The 17,244-nt window shown below is 34.2% G+C and overlaps 2 protein-coding genes across 3 annotated transcripts in view; both read left to right on the top strand.

The window, feature by feature from the left end:
• Positions 1-3,900, top strand: part of itgb7 (integrin, beta 7) — a 35,551-nt gene extending 31,651 nt beyond the window's left edge. Inside the window, exons 16-17 of the mRNA XM_087257730.2 lie at positions 1,644-1,804; positions 1,963-3,900. Coding sequence (XP_087113856.1) covers positions 1,644-1,804; positions 1,963-2,034 — 233 coding nt within the window. The 3' untranslated portion in view covers positions 2,035-3,900. The remainder of the gene's footprint in view (positions 1-1,643; positions 1,805-1,962) is intronic.
• A 664-nt stretch (positions 3,901-4,564) lies between these two features.
• Positions 4,565-17,244, top strand: part of espl1 (extra spindle pole bodies like 1, separase) — a 32,023-nt gene continuing 19,343 nt past the window's right edge. For both annotated transcript variants that reach the window (XM_087257700.1, XM_087257699.1), the window contains exons 1-15: positions 4,565-4,725; positions 4,907-5,004; positions 5,095-5,400; positions 6,644-7,372; positions 7,453-7,542; positions 8,340-8,451; positions 8,784-8,911; positions 9,751-9,944; positions 10,019-10,261; positions 11,599-11,743; positions 13,593-13,758; positions 13,874-14,010; positions 14,093-14,227; positions 15,003-15,119; positions 15,424-15,592. In XM_087257700.1, the coding sequence (XP_087113826.1) occupies positions 4,918-5,004; positions 5,095-5,400; positions 6,644-7,372; positions 7,453-7,542; positions 8,340-8,451; positions 8,784-8,911; positions 9,751-9,944; positions 10,019-10,261; positions 11,599-11,743; positions 13,593-13,758; positions 13,874-14,010; positions 14,093-14,227; positions 15,003-15,119; positions 15,424-15,592 (2,758 nt within the window). In that variant the 5' untranslated portion in view covers positions 4,565-4,725; positions 4,907-4,917. The remainder of the gene's footprint in view (positions 4,726-4,906; positions 5,005-5,094; positions 5,401-6,643; positions 7,373-7,452; positions 7,543-8,339; positions 8,452-8,783; positions 8,912-9,750; positions 9,945-10,018; positions 10,262-11,598; positions 11,744-13,592; positions 13,759-13,873; positions 14,011-14,092; positions 14,228-15,002; positions 15,120-15,423; positions 15,593-17,244) is intronic.

Raw genomic sequence — 17,244 nt, 5'->3', positions numbered from 1 at the left:
TAAGTATGAATGCCTTAACGGTTTACCTTAACTTTGTTTAGATCCTAAATGTAAATAAAAAAGGAAAATATACCAATAATTTACTCATCCTCAGGCCAACCATGATGAATTAGTTCTTTTCTAATGTGTATTATTAAAGAAAATTACATAGAAGCCATGTAGAAATTTGATACATATGTATATGGAAATTTATGCAAATTGCATAAATGTCATACAAGTTCCAACACTGTAAAACATTCTGGGTTCTACACTATTCACTCATGTTGTCCCAACACAAATCTATTATATTGACAAAATTGTTTTAGCAAAATTAAGTAGATTGAACATAAAACAATTAAGATGTCCCCCCAAAAAACTCAACAATTGTGTCGTTTCAGCTTAAAAATAAAAATATATATTCTTGAGTAAAGGTCTTTTGGATTTCACATATTTAAAATGTATGTCTTATATATAACATATTAAAATCCTGCAAAAATGGCCACTAACATATGTATTTTTCAACCATTGTAATTACAAATATGCATATATGATAAATATATTAACTATAATTATATATATATATATATATATATATATATATATATATATATATATATATATATATATATATATATATATATATATATATATATATATATATATGTGTGTTAATATTTGGCCATATGAACTCACACAGACACACGTATATACAGCATATACATGTAAATACATTTTCTTTTCGGCTTAGTCCCTTCATTAATCAGGGGTCGCCACAGCGGATGAACCGTCAACTTATTCAGCACATGTTATTATGCAGCCGATGCCCTTCCAGCCGCAACCCAGTACAGGGAAACACCCATACATTCCCATTCAGACACATACACTACGAACAATTTACTACCCAATTCACCATAATGCATGTCTTTGGACTTGTGGAGAAAACCCACACCAACACATGGAGAACATGCAAACTCCACACAGAAAATGCCAACTGACTCGAATCAGCGACCCTCTTGCTGTGAGGCGATCGTGCTGCGCCACCGTGACACCACAATTTATTTTCAATATTTCAAAATATGTTTCATATATCACATATGGTTTATTTATGTATGTAAAATTATTAACTTGACTCGTATATGTCATTTGCACACATTTCTACGTATCATTTTTCTATATGGGGTGGCCCTTAGTGATTCATAAAATGCTAGTTAATGTCTACCACTTTGATAATGAATAGACAATTAATATAGGCAAAACATTGATAATACTGGTGAGTCTTAAATATATTACGGTTGATTCTTTGAGCTTGTGCTCCAGAGCGTTGCATATGCATTCTGGACCATTTGCAGAGGCTATTTGTTAAAGGTAAAACACTGTAAATAAATCAGCTTCTTGCGCTAACTGTTTTATTTCATTTCATAAGATTTCAGGACTTCATTTTGCTTTGCCTGTCCATGAGTTTTTTGACTGTTAAAGTGCTGGTAGCTCAACTGTTGACATGATCTAAATAACCAAGGACCACAGTTTCAGCTAAAAATCTTCTTTAATGTTCTAATGAGGAAAAAAGTTACAAAACAAGTGGAATGAGGATGATTAAATTAACAGCAAAATTTCAAGCAATGTTGAATGTGAATGGTAACAGTTTTTTTTATTTGTCTCTGTAGATACTGTTGATAAGACTGCAGTTATCATCGGCAGCTCTGTGTCTGGAATCATTATAACTGGCATTATAATAATCATTATTTACCGTCTCCTCCTGGAGCTGTACGACTATAGAGAATATCAGAGCTTCGTCAAAATGCAGAATCAGACGCAGTGGAAAGAGGTGATGTACAGGCATACAGCGTTGTTAACTTTAAATGTGGAGCACATTATACTTGTTATAATATATCTATTCATATATTATAAATGATTAAATAAATATAAAATAAATGAAGTACAGATTGGCTGTTTAAAAATCCTGTGTCTCTCTGTTTTATTCAGGCCCAGAATCCTCTTTTCAAAGGTGCCACGACAACAGTGATGAACCCTTTGCATATGCAAAACGAAGCATAAATTTAAAGACAGAGCAGAGTTCTGGGAGTTTGCTATTGTAGTTTCATGTTTCTTTTCACTTTTTTCTTTTAGACATTTCACACTGTGCAGCTTGAAACTGTGTTCAAAATGTATAGTCTAGGCCAGTGGTTCTCAAACTGTGGTACATGTTTCACAAGTGGTATGCAGGCTTCCTTTTAGTGTTACATAGAGGAAACGCTGTATAATTCAAGTAAAAAATGTAACACACTTTTAACCCTTTGACGCGTACGATAACAACGATGTGATCAGGAAATTGATTTTAATAGGCTAAACATTTTATTTATTTTCATTTTTCTAATGTTTGTTATGTATTCTATCATTTGAAGTTATTTTCCTCCCTATACTTGTAACGGTTGTTGGGGACGTATCTCATATTTTTATATCCCAATGTTGACAGGTATAAGTTTCATAACTTGCTTCTGGGACACATATAGCCAACTCTAACGAGCAGTAAGCAGATCTAATTTAAATATGTAAATCCAATTCATATATTTAAAATACAAGTTAACATTCAGATTTTTAAAGATAAACAAATAAGTCATATATACATGCAGTGTATATTTCAAAATTTATCAAACAGAGTTTTATGAATATTATGACATACGGTACAGTATAACCTATATTTATGAGATCCCCAGAATACATTTGCAGGTTTTGATGAATGGGCTGCTTTATGATACTTTACATTTGAGCACAGCAGTTTTTTTTTACTTTTTAAAAACAGTGCCTTTATTAATTAACTTTTAAAATCACATTTTAATTTAAACGTTGACGTTTTATTTATCTTTTTTTATTTTAGATGTGTGTTATTTTTCAAACTACTTATTATGTTAAAGAGGCTGACAATAATAAATATTCATAATAGTAGGAATTAATCTGCCATGTTTGTGAACTGTGCAGAGCTGTAGCCGCTTAATTACGGTAGGCCTACTGTGTATTTCAATAGCAGTCATTATGGTGGTACTTGGAGAGACTATTTTTTCTGAGGTGGTACTTGGTGAAAAAAGTTTGAGAACCACTGGTCTAGGCTAACCATAAAAACATTGTGATAAGGAACAGGAAGTTTATAAATAGTGTGATATATTCAACGTTAATTCAACTGTTGCAGAACACAAAGCGATTCTGTTGTGACTAAATAGAGCTGTGGAACCAGCTGTAAAACTGAACAATGTCATCCAAACATGTTGGCATTTTTTAACCCATTAAACAATTTAAGAACTTCCTTTGTTTTTATTTGATTTAAATAAGGACTGTTTAACGTTATTTGTGGAACAAGTTTTATGGAATTTCCACATATACTTTGACAATATAAATCACACACAGTCATCCTTCAATTAGAAAGCACAAAAATTATGTTTCACTTTTTATCATGCACATTTATCTTATATTTTTTCAACAATAGAATCAAAATTGATTTTTTTATATGTCTTATGTAGCAGAAGAAAACCTGAATGTTAACTAGACAGCTTATTTTACTGTGTAATCCAAAATAACTTTCTATAAATGTACGGTATATTCCAGAAGGTATGGCAAATTAACCTTTCATGGCATGAACCTGATACCTGTTTAGCTTTACTGCTAAGTGTTTTATGTTGTTATTTTATCTCATGTTTAATAAAAAAAAAAAGGTATATTTTTATTTATTTTTTGTGTTTGGACTTGATGAAAGATTTTGAATAATAAATGTGCGTTTAAAACTAATTTAAAAAATGTATATTGTATATTTCTTTTAATCTTTCTTTATTATCAATATTTCAGTTCATTTAAATCAGTTGTCTTTTGAATTTTGCTTGGGCTTGGTTATAAAAATAATAAATAATAATAAAAGTGCATTTCTAATGCAAATTTTGTATGCTGTATTGTTTTTACATGTTTTACTTTAAAACAGCAAAATTAAAACTTTACACAAGTGTTGTGTATGCATGCAATGTATGTGAATATATTTAAAAGCCATCTGTTTAAATGAGATTACAGATTTTATTCATTCATTCATTTTCTTGTCGGCTTAGTCCCTTTATTAATCCGGGGTCGCCACAGCGGAATGAACCACCAACTTATCCAGCACGTTTTTACGCAGCGGATGCCCTTCCAGCCACAACCCATCTCTGGGAAACATCCACACACTCATTCATACACACACTCGTACTCTACGAACAATTTAGCCTACCCAATTCACCTGTACCACATGTCTTTGGAAGAAACCAGAGCACCCAGAGGCAACCGCAGGGAGAACCGAGGGAGAGGCGAGGTTCGAACCAGCGACCTTCTTGCTGTAATGCGACAGCACTACCTACTGTGCCACTGCGTCGCCATTTCATATTTTATTTTTAAAAACTAAGATTTTTTCTGTCAGTGAAATCAGTAAAAAAGACGACTACAACTGTGTCTCAGAAAGTAAAAAAACTACATTACCCGTGCCATATGGTGTATTTCCTCTTCCGAGACGTTTCCGCGGTTTCCCGATAGGCTTTGCAGTATTTAAATATGTGCGCGGCTTCGCTTTCCTACCGCTGCTGTCATCCAAATAACGGCGACACTCCAGTAGAAAAATAAGACAATTTCACTTTTGTATACATGTTGAGAAACGCTATATTTCATAACACTCAAAAAGAGTGTCCTTTTCTCAGTATCTGACCGTTTAACCGAGCGCGGTAGCTGACAGGCTAACAGGTTTGTTGGATTTGTTTACATGATTTGCAGTCAGCGTTAGCTTGCTAACTTGCTAGTTTAATCTCATGTCAAAACTTACAAGACAACACAAGGAATGACCAAAAACGTAGTATAAAGTCTTGCCGTTCAGCCTAAAATAGTCATTCAAATACATAAATAAGCATATTGTTTTGAGTTGCAGATACAACAATAATGGCATTAAAGAGCTTGAAAACAGAAGATTACGTTCAGCAGTTATCCTGTGTCAAGGACACCATAGTCCTCCACAACGAACTGAAGGTAAACCAGATTTTGTATGTTCACGTTAGAGTGTTTATTTCGTGTACCGTGCACAATGCTGAAGCGTTTATTTTATGACTTTTGCTGTAGAAACATGTGGATGGTGGCTTGGGTCCTTATGGTCGCACAATGTGTGATCGTATCATCAGAGCCTGCAACCAGCGGCTGGGCAACGGCGCTGTGGATGCTGGCCTTCAGGAGCGGATAGTGGAGCTGGTGGAACTGGCTGTCCAAGGGTTTCAACTGCTTGAAGAGTCCGGCATGCAGAGCACCCCCTTTTATCTGGAGAAAATAGTCTTTCACATCCTACAGAAAGTCGCAAGCCTTGGAGCTCATGGTCCTGCTTGTCGACTGGGTCAGCTCGTGTATAGAAGACTGAAATGTTTGTCTGCAGAGGTACAGTACTTTTACATCTACATTTATTCACTTAAAAGATGCTTTTATGTATTTTTACACAGTTAGTTGATGGAAGACACTCATCGTAAATGGGCAAATACACTTTAGAAGCATTAGTCATACAAACTTTTTACAATATTTCCTTTCGAATAGTGCAGGGAGGGAATTAACAAAATTAAAAGCGCTGAGAATATTTCTGATTTCAAGTAAGTGCACATGGAAAAGATGAGTTTTCAACTGTTTCTTTATTATTATTATTAATTATGATTAAAAAGTACTTAATAAATACTTATTATTATTATCAAATTTTTTAATAAATACCAAAAAAACTGTAAATCTTTATACAATCTATCAAAAAGTACTTCAGTTGTATAGTCTTTTGTAGTATAGTGTAGTATATTTTGCTTGCTTTTGATATAATAATAAAGATTACAAAAAAATTGTTGATTATGTATTTACATTTGTTGTAATTACATCTCTTTTACATGATTTGAAACCTTTGGCATTCTGTAAGAATTAAAAATAGACATTTGTTTATTTATTTTTTTTCAGTCAAATTAATGTATTTTATTATATTTAGGTTTAATGTATTTGCTACTTAGTATTTGTTGAGGATTTTGGTGTAAAATATATTATTAGTTGATGAAAACAATAAAACTGTAGTCATTTTTGTCAGTTAAAGTAAAAAGTAACTAAATGTATAATAAGGGTATAAACTAAAGTGGTCATGAATGTTTGGTTACCCAGGAGGCAATTATTTTCAAATAAAATAACGTAAAATAATAGATAATGAAAGTCTTCTTGTTTTTTTTCCCCAGTATGAAAAATTCCTACACTGTTGACATGATGACTTTCTTCTAGTTTAAACTCTTCTTAAGTGCGCCTGCCATGTGGAAACCAGTCTTGTCCTTCATAACCAGCACCATCCATCTGAATTTTTAACTGATGGAACAATCCATAATATGGGTTATTTTTTTTAAACCAAGTTTCCTAACAGGCCTATAGCCCTAAGATCACATATAAGTCTTTTTGCTGAAACTGATATGCTGACCTCATACTGTGTATGTGTAATGTTGATTTTAGTGCTTAAAAAACTTAATTTTTTGATTTAGTGTATTCTTGTTTTTAAAAAGTATTAATTAAAAAGAAATTTATATTTTTACACCCCAAACAAGTTTGTTGATAAGTATTAAAATGTATCTATATTTCAATATTCACCTGTTTTTGTTCTTTTTTTCGATAGATTGATGACTTTAATGTCCTGGTGCGGAATTGCTTTGCAGTCTTGTGGAACAGTCTCCTCTCTAACAAACCGAGTGCTTCCACCCTCCCTCCACGAGACAGACTCCACTGTCAGCTGCAAGCTTTAACATTCAGACTCCTTGAACAGGGCTCCAGCTCGTCCTCTTCCCCATCCAAAGTTCCTCTGTTCGTGGAGGAAGCAGTAGTGGAGTACGAACGATCATGTGGAGGTTTTACTCAAGACGATGTGAGTTTTCTGACCTCTGAATTGCGTGAGCTGTTCTCTGGTGCTTTCATCAATCCTCAGGACTCTGCATCAACTTCTTCACTGCTGGCTGTGTGGTGTGAGGTGGCATTTAAAGTGTCTAAACTGCTCTGCAAAAGTAGCTTTTCACCTGAGGCTGTTGAACTCTTGCGAGGCACTCTGAAGGAGGTTAATGGCCACGTTGGCCTGCGTTCGGCTCTGGGTCTGGCAGACCGGGCAGTGCAGATGCAGTGTGTGTTAAGTTCTGGAGGTGAATGCAGTAAGAGCTTCACTGAATGTGCCCGTGCTCTCCGGATGTTGCCTTGTGCCATGTCCAGCTCAGAGTCTCATGCCCTGTTAGAGGCTTGTCAGCTGGTGGTTTGGACGTTGGAAGCCAGTCAGTGTAAAGGAATGGATGTGACCACTTTGCTGGCTTGTTTTTCCTTTTTGGAAGAATATCAGGAATTTCTGCTTGCACAGCAAAAGGTATGCTTGTGTAATAATTCACTGATACTCTTTGATTGGGTTGAATTTTTTTCTTAAAGTCTTGTGTGTTTATTTTCCAGAACTCGTTTTCGCTGCAGGTCCAATACTCTCTTTGTTTCAGTTTTTACCAGGGCTTCATCTGCACATATGATAGTCTTCATGCTTCTCAGGTAAGGGTTGATTGAGCAATGTGTGTATCTGCAATAGTCACAGCGCAGGATTAGATTATTTATTAAAGATTAAAAAACATTACATGTATATTACATTTAATTATTTAGACAAAGATGATCGGGTTATTTTACATTTAATTGTTCAATTTCTGTACATAAATATTGTTAGGATCTACCGTAAAACCTTAAAGCAGTGTTTGTTTATTTATTTTTGCTTGTAATTTATTATAATTTGTGCAGATGCTCTGCATAAAAACAGACTTGATCATTCCAGTTGATCTAAATGAATGTAATCTTTCCAAATAGAGCTATTTAAATCATCTGCTGCAATTGTATTCATACCGCAAAACATATCACAGCAAAACAAAATATCGCAATGTCAGGTAATTTGCTAAACTGTCTGCAGTAGGGCAATAATCACATCACAGTATCTGCAATGTTGAGTTGGGATTAAAGTTAAGCAATGAATGAAGATTGTTACTAAATATTGTTATTTTACATTACTTTTGATTATTCAGTTACTTTACCTGAATATCTGGCTACTGTTTGACCATAAGCACTGCTTATTTCTCTAATCTTTGCCCTGTATATCGCTGCAAAATGATCCCATTCATTCCAAATAGAGCTGTTCGAGTCATCTGCTGAAATTGTATTCATTTCGCAATATATATCACAGAAAAATAAATAATCCCAAAGTCAGATTTTGTCAAAATGGTGCAGTTCTCATGTGGACTATGATAAAATTGTTTTTGAGGGGTCTCACATTTAAATAATTCACTTATTATTTGTTTTCAAAGGTGTCTGTGGGCGAGACCTTGGACAGAGTGCTATTGTTCTGCCGGTCGACCGCAGGACGTATGCTTGCTGAACTGCGGACACTCAATAATGACAACTTGCTGCTTAAAGCAGGTAGGTGTTTTTTTAAGCTTGCTGAGTTCTTATTGAATCAGTCTGTGAATAGGTTAATATTTATTTAGTGTCAGAATCATTCTAATATGCCGTTTTGTAATCATGAAGCATTTATCACTGCTGTTTTGAAAAAGCTATTTTTCAGGATTCCATTTTAAATGTGAAAGTTTCCATTATTGAAAGATGTTGTTTTACTGCAGTGGTTATGTCTGCATTCTGGATTTGATTAATTAAATGTCCATGCTGAATATGTATTAATTTGTAATAATAATAATAGTAAATTACATTTGAAATAAAAGTATATTATATGTCTCTTTTCCCCCCTTCTCTAGTGTGTGCAGTGAATAATGTGGTGTACGAGCTGTTTAACAGGAAGCTGTATGAAGGAGCCTTTGGATTGTCGATGATTGTGTGTCAGGAGCTCTGTAAGGACTGCCCGCCCTCTCTTCCTATGGATCGGGTAAGAACTACCTGCTTTTATTATTTTATTTTGGTAATCATTTTTTCTGTTGTTCCAATCACCTGAGACATTCATCTTCAGAGCACAAATTCAGTTATTGTAGATTAAGTTAGAGAGATTTTTTTGACCCTTCATCAACAGCACCGGCCCTAAGACATTTAAAGTTCAGAAAAGGAACCAAAATGTTGTCAAAACAGTCCATGTGAACTGTAATCACACAAAGCTCCAAGAACACTTTTATTTATTTGTTTATTTTAAAGGAACTTAATTTGCCCGTGTTTCATGTCAGAGTGAAAATTTACTTCAAGCAATACAACATTTGCATTTTGCACTGCTCACTTTGTACTACCCGCAGTAAACATGCACCCTGATGAGGTTGAGTAAACATTGGTGAACAGCCAATTTTACAGTTTCTTTCTTTTTTTAAATTTTTTATTTATTTATTTTAATTATTTCATTTTTGTGTGTGAAAATGAAGTATCCTAATTTGTGTAAAGGTCTCAGAGGATTGCAATGACATGTGGATGAATAATAAATAACAGAACGTTTACTTTTAATAAGCAAACTTATTTTATTCAGTTCATATTTTAAAGTGAGTTTTGTGTTTTTAGAAAAAAGAAATTGTGAAACCATAATATACATTATATCTGCAGTGTATACAAACAAACAACTAACCCACTAATAACAGCAACAAAATTTAGTTTTCCTTGTGTCAGTATTGTCTTCCATGTATTATAAACCTATTGACTTCTGAACATCTAGTTGTACATTCAGTTTTTAAAAAATGTATATTTGACAAGATAAGCCTTATGACTACATTTATCATGTGAATGTTTCAGGTCAACCGCTGTTTCATGCTGACAGTGCAGTGTAGTCGCCGCGCAGGCCATCTGGAGCAGGCTCTGGACTGGATTGTTCGCTGGATTCAGGCTTTGGGCTCACAGATTTTGGATCATCTCACTGAACCTGTGTCGATGTGGGTCAAAACTAAGTGTGATGCCGCCAGAGCAGGCGAGGATGACACACGCCTGAGGTAACTTGCACTTTAAAATAAGGCTTCCGTTATACTTCTTAATTGCCTTTTAAGATGACAAATACATTTTTCAGGACTCTGAGGGACGGGTTAGGAGAATCCTTAGTGGATGAGGAGGTTATGATGTGTTTGTTAGAGGAGGAGTTGCGTGTATATAAGGAGCAGACTGGAGACACAGCACAGGAACGCTACAACACACTCTGCGACCTCTTGGAAATCTGCCATGAAGAAACCCCACACACACTAAGAAGAGCTACGTATCTGTGTGAGATGGCACAGGTTGTGTGCTATCAGGACTTCAGCCAGCAGACTGACTGGTGGGTGAACACGGTGAATTATTTCTGTTTTCAAATGGTGTTAGGAGAAAAAATAATAACCATTTTTAAAATAGACGTGATCAGATTGTACATAAGAGATGGCCACTCGAGACTTGCATACATTTTGAGGAAGAAAAAATATTTTTGACTTGTAAGAATATTTTCATCATATAACATATATTTTAATAATATTTAATATTTTTAAGTTATATTAGAGCCTTTTTATTCAGGAAAATGTTTAAGGGTTATGTTTAAAATTGTGTTTTCTAGAGGAACTTTAGAATATTTAACATTAATTAAACTGAAGCAACTTATGACTTCATCAGCATTGTTTTATAATTTTTTATATTTTTTTTTTTTGCAGTGAGTGAATGATTAAATATAGTGAATATTTAGTACAAGTGTTAGCATAAACATAGCCTATGCTGCAGATATGGCATTAAAACATAAATAAACATGATATTAGCATGTTTTCAGTGATCTGGGGTCCGTTCCTCGTACATTGCTTAAATTATCTAAGATGATTTTGCAGATCCTTGATCTTTTAGATAACTGATCTTTGGTTAATTTGGTTTTAAAGACAAGTTTGCAAATCAGAATAATGTCTGGATGAACTGATCTGAGATTGCTGCGTGTGTTGTGAAGGACAGATCTATCGATCCTCAATCATGATCAGCAATGCATTTGGCTGACGGCACAGCAGCGTAATGACATCATCTGATTACTATTCAATTATATGTGAGCAAAATTACATAAACTTTGTAGGAAACCGTTTGTTAAATATGATACGCAGTAACATTCTATGTTTGTTGTGGGCTGCATGCTTTAAACTTTCATGAGCCAAAAGTATTTAGCAATTCATTTAGTTTTACTTCACAGTAAAGTTGCTGGGTTTTTTTTTATGGGTTTTGAAGAACGAAATGATCTTGAATCATGTCAAATCGTCAACAATGAAATCCAGCTAATTGAGTAATCCACATACGAAGAACGGACCCCTAGTTAGAAGTAGTAAATCAAGACTATAGTGTTTGCTTATTTTGTGTCCACTTGTGTTGTGGATTTTTTAAGGCTATTGTTTTTATGGTAGTTTTTTGTGTGATTTACAAGGTCTATTGAAGAAAATAAACCCATGTTACAAGGCTTTTGAATAAGCGGGAAAAAGATCAAATGAAAAGCATGTGGATGCAAAGTACAATTTTGATCATAGTCTTTGGTTTTTGTTACAATGCAGTAAAGTGTAAAAAAAAATCAGCAACTACCAGGTTAAAACAGGGCTGGAGATTAAAGATATATTACATACAGAAAACTAAAATCTGGTTTTGTTTATTTATTATCAGCTCAGCAGTTGATTTTACCCACGAGGCTTTGCGGTTGCTGGAAGCAGAACCAGAGACGGCAGAGAATACTGATAGGCTGAAGGATGAGAAAGCCCACGCTTCCCTGTGGCTCTATATCTGCACTCTTGAGTCTAACCTGCAGGAGGTCTGTGATGAATGTGGACGCTTAAATAAAATATATTTTTAATTGTTCTTAAATGCCTAAAATGAGTTTTGTTAGCAAATATAGATGATTATAATTAGTGCTGGGCAGAAACTTATCACATTCAAAAATGTTTGATTTGACGTGATATGTTCGTGTACCGTGTATATTGATGTGTGTATATAAATACACACTTGCATGCATATATTTGAGAATTTATATTTGGATAAAAAATAAATGTGTATGATACAAATTGTATATATTTTTAAAGATCTATGTAACACAGGGGTGTCAAAGTCAGTTCCTGGAGGGCCGCAGCCCTGCACAGTTTAGTTCCAACCCTGCTCCAACACATTTACCTGTGGGTTTCTGTTACACTTTTTGATGGTCCATTTGAGTATTAGTAGGCTGTCTGCTTAATATGTGTTGATACTGCTCCTTCAACAGACATTTAACTGACTATAAGAAACTCACCTTTACACTATTAGAAACTAACCCTAACCCCATCCTATCAGTCTACTTGCCAACTAAGGCTGCATTTACACTGCAGATCTTGATGGTCAATTACGATTTTGTGACTGCATCCGATTTATTTATTTATTTATTTATTTTAATGACCTGCTTACATCATCTTTTAAAAGTGACTCTTATCCAATTGTCTGCATTTACACAGCACACAGCAAAGGCGCAATGACCAGGAAAAAAAGAGTGGGCGCTGACTAACAGCTGATAATTAAAGAGTGCTCTTTCCTCTATTCCTGTATGTAATCTGTTCACAGCTTTTGACAAGCTGTTTTACTATAGTTTGACAGAAATGTTCTCATTTGTCCATCTTCTTTTGATATATATATATATATATATATATATATATATATATATATATATATATATATATATATATAATTTTTTTAAACCTTTAGGCATCTTAATGTAATGTCCATGGTGTGATTTATGCCTGTGATGTATGCACTAGTTTTATATTTGGTTATATTGGTTACGTGGCGGACATTGCGCTCTCTCACTCTTGTTAACATGCTTAAATACCTGTGCTATATGACAGTATAAAAGCTGTTTAAGTCCTCGTGTGTGAGATTAAAGGTTTGGGAATCTGCTGAAGTCTGTTCTGAAATGAAAGCATCAGACTTGACGTCATTCGCTATGGTTTTTAATGATGCGCGACTCGCATTGACAGGTGAAAATCCGATCTACCTGCTTACACTGCAGACAGGAGAACACAGATCCGATTCAAATCGGATACATTTCCATTTGGGAAATATGGGAGACATGGGAGAAAAAAATCGGAATTGAGTCACTTAAACAGTGCAGTGTAAATGCAGCCTAATTCTCATCAGATAACATGAAGATGCAATGTAGCCTAAATTTTGCAAACGGACCATCAAAATAAAGTGTGTACTAGGTTTCAAACAAGCCTCAATTAGTTCAGGTGTGTTGAATTTGGGTTGGAACTAAACTGTGCAAAGCTGTGATCCTCCAAGAACTGACTTTGACACCTGTGATGTAACAAATTGGTTTTGTATAGTTTTGTTTCTATGTATGTGTGTGCATAGTATATATATATATATATATATATATATATATATATATATACACGTAATAAATATATATAATACACACATATACTGTCAACTTAATTTTGTATGCGATAAATTGCAAATAATCTTTTCCCAGCACTAATTTTAATCTACATGTCAATTTAAAAAACAAATTGATTGCGATAATTAATTTATTATAGCATAAGAGACAGAGCACATCATTTGAACCACACTGTACATACTCAAAACACTATAAAAACAACATTTTATATTACGTATTCATTGTGTGTGTGTTACAGGCTGTGGACACAGAGAAGCGTTTGTGTGCAGTGCAGGAGGAGAATAAAAGAGATGTGAATATGGATCCTGTTCCCACAAATGATCTGGAGTACGAGGACAAACAGAAATCACAAGAGAGCCAGTTAGTCTACGATGGACTACGCTTCAACCTGCTGGCTCACAGCAGTAAGCCAACACACTCAAACACAATGCAATAATGCATTTTTCTATACTGCGTTCATTTGTATTGTATTGGTTTATAGACTAATCTAGTAATGTGGTTGATTTTTGTTTGTGTCAGAGCAAAGTGAACCTCTAGATAAATGTTTGTCTCTATGGCGGAGTCTCCTCAAGGGGGCTGTGCCTGCAGTTAGAGACCCTAAACTCACAGCTTCTTCCATGACTTTGATGGCTGCCCTATACACACTTATGGGCAAGGTATGTGTACACCTGCATTACTGACTATGCAGTAAAGTGTTTGAGATTTGTACTCATTAATAAATAACAAATATGTCTTTAGCACCTGCAAGCTCTGGAGGGATATCAGCTTGCTGCCACCCTTTTCCATGTACTTGGTGATGGCCAGAGTAGTGCCAATGCCTTCTGCCACTCTACCAGGATCTTGCTTTACCTGGGTTCACCGCAGCTTGCACAGGTGAATTCTAATTTCAGCTAAAACTAGTGGAACATTCAAAACTGCCTTTGACCCAAACTTCTTTTCTTCAGGCTGTTAAGACACATTGTATTGTTATTTAGAAGTAGTCTAATGATAACCGAAACCGTAGTGATCAAAAGTTAGCAGATCACATTTTAAAAGGTAAATCATACATTGAATAATGCAATCTTTGTGTAGCAGCATGCAACTTTTAAAAGGTGATTTGACTTTTGATTTCCTCTATATAGGTGATTTTATTTTATTTTTTTATATGACTTCTTAGTAACGATAATCATAACCAGATTAATCAATATCTACTCAGTTTTTGATTGATCCGGTAGTAGAGTCAGATAAATGATAAGTAACTGGCAGAGTTCATACGATCATGGAAGTCGATCACATGCTTGGCCAATCACATGCTCGGCCAATCACATGCTCTCACATTGTTAGTGCCATGTAAGCATTATCTAAATAAATTTTACATCGATTTAAAAATAATGTGTATGGATTCTGAACTGGTAATTTCCAAAAGAAAATGGATACGTTTAGTAATAAAATAAGCAAAGACATTATGAGCCAGTCATTAAAATATATATTCAGAACAATTTGTTAAAAAAAATAAATAAAAAAAAACTCAAATTGATTGGAGACTCCTCCATTTTAAACAAATAAACAATCAAAAAATCATTGAATCTAGGTTTATCCTGGATCATGAAGCTCTACTTTATAAAATAAAAAGCTCATGTTAAACTCAAACAACTTTTGCATGTTTCAGGTGGACTTAGAAAAAGCAGAAAAGAGCTTGTCATCTGTCACCATCTCTGAGGGCACATCTATTATCTCCATGCTGGCCATGTTGCAAAAAGCACAGCTACACTATGCTCTAGGACAGGTAATACTCATTCATACAACTGTTTGTGGACCTGTGATTCAATTTAATCCAAGAAAATCTTATTTCAATGGTATAATTTCTGATAAAACCAGTATCTGTCCTTGGTCTGTTTCTCTCTCTGTCTTTGTTTCAATTAAATTTTCAATTCGAGCTTGCTTTATTGGCATGACAAAAGTATTGCCAAAACATTTGTAATGTTTACAGTAAATAGAATATATGAAAGTAATTATGGAATTATTACAAATTCATAGTTATTATTATTAAAATACTGTTAGTAACATTTCTCTCTCTCCTTCTCTGTTAGGTGGAGAGTGGCGTGTCCTGCCTGATGGAGGTGATAAAGGAATCTGCTCAGCATCATTCTAAGAGCTGGTACCTGCTCAGGGCTCGAGCACTGCAGACAGCCAGTGAATACTTGAGTCTGGACACACTGGCTTTGAACTCACAGCTACGCCAGAGCATCATGCAGCAGGGTCAGTACTTGTCTAGTACACACACTGCACATGTAGATGCAGCGAACAACAGTTCTATCCCATTTCATGCTTGCATGTTTAAAAGCAGTTTTTTACATAGTGGCTTAAGGGAACAGTTCATCCAAAAATTATGATTTTTTTCACCACTTACTCATTCTCCATGTGTTCAAAACCTGTTTGAGTTTCTTTCTTTTGTTGAACATGGAGGAAAAATGTTGGAAAAAACAGCTATTGATGTTCATTGTATTCTTTAGACTTTCGTTTCAACAGAATAAATAAATATATTGAAGTTTAGAACCACCTGAGTAAATGAGGAAATTTTATATTTTGGATGAATTTTTTTTTTTTTTTTTTAAAGATTAAAAAACTTGACTTTATACACTATATCAGTTGTGTTTTATAAAGAACAGATAACATATTCAATGCAATAAATATATGGTTATAGTCTCTTGAACATACTTGTCTTTACTATGAGTAAAGGAAAATGAATTAATTTATGAAAATCAGGAGAACATGTAAATTGAAAAACCAACTTGCCGGATCCTCTTCCGGGAAATGTTAGATATTCGTGTTTTGCTCTCCAGTATTTATTTTAATTGATCCAGTATTAAATTTTGTGTGGTGAATTTGTGTATGTGTGTGGGTGCGTGTGAGAAATGTCAAAGAAAAAACAGCAAGCAAAGCTGATTGGATTGTGTGCGCATGTACACAAATGTAGTCCCTTTCCACCAATCAGTTTTTTTTATTTTTTATTTTTTTATAATTATCTTTTTTATTTTTTCAAAGTTTTACACCTACATCAGATACATGTCAATTAGGTAAAAATAAATAAATAAACTTGTAAAATACGATATGCATACACATAAACACCAAAACTATGTACGTGTAGGGAGTGATCCTTCCGATTTTAGGTTAAAAGAAAAAAATTTGATTTATGGGATGTTGCATAATTGTTCCATTTTTCCCAAAAAGAAATAAATTGTTCCATTTTCTGATTCACAAATGCGATAATTTGTTCTATTCTATAGATTTCCATTGTAATTTCCATCCATGCATTTAGGGTAGGACTTTCATGGGACAACCATTTTTTGGTAATGCTCTTTTTGACAGCTACCAATAAAATATTTATTAGATATTTATCTCTTTTTAACCATTCATCAGGTATATGTCCAAAAAATAGAGTTTTACAATCAAAGGGTATCACAGATTCAAAGATATCTTGTAAGGCATTGTGTAGTTCTTTCCAATATTTTTTAATAACTGAGCACTCCCAGAAAATGTGATTGTAATTCGCCTTTTGATTTCCGTATTTTCTCCAGCATATAGACAAATTTCCAGCCTGATATGATTTCTGGGAGGGTGTGATTAAAGAATCTTATTAAACTCTTCCAACCAAATTACCTCCATTTTCTTTGATTTAGAACATTTCCATTGATACCTCCATATTTTGGTCCATTCATTCTCAAACTGATCAGCTTTCAATCACTTTCGTTAGTTGGTGATTATTGTTTCACACGCAATGAGGAGCGAAAATAATGACATATTGGCATACCCAAATAATATTTGTATTTTCAAAATGCCAAAGAGACAGTCAAGCATATATTTTTTTTAACCACGAGTAAATCTGATAATGAACCTGCTCAAAAGACATC

This window comes from Danio rerio, chromosome 6 (assembly GCF_052040795.2).
Source record: "Danio rerio strain M-AB ecotype USA chromosome 6, GRCz13ab, whole genome shotgun sequence".
Taxonomy (NCBI): Eukaryota; Metazoa; Chordata; class Actinopteri; order Cypriniformes; family Danionidae; genus Danio; species Danio rerio.
This window is presented reverse-complemented; position numbering and strand designations above follow the sequence as displayed.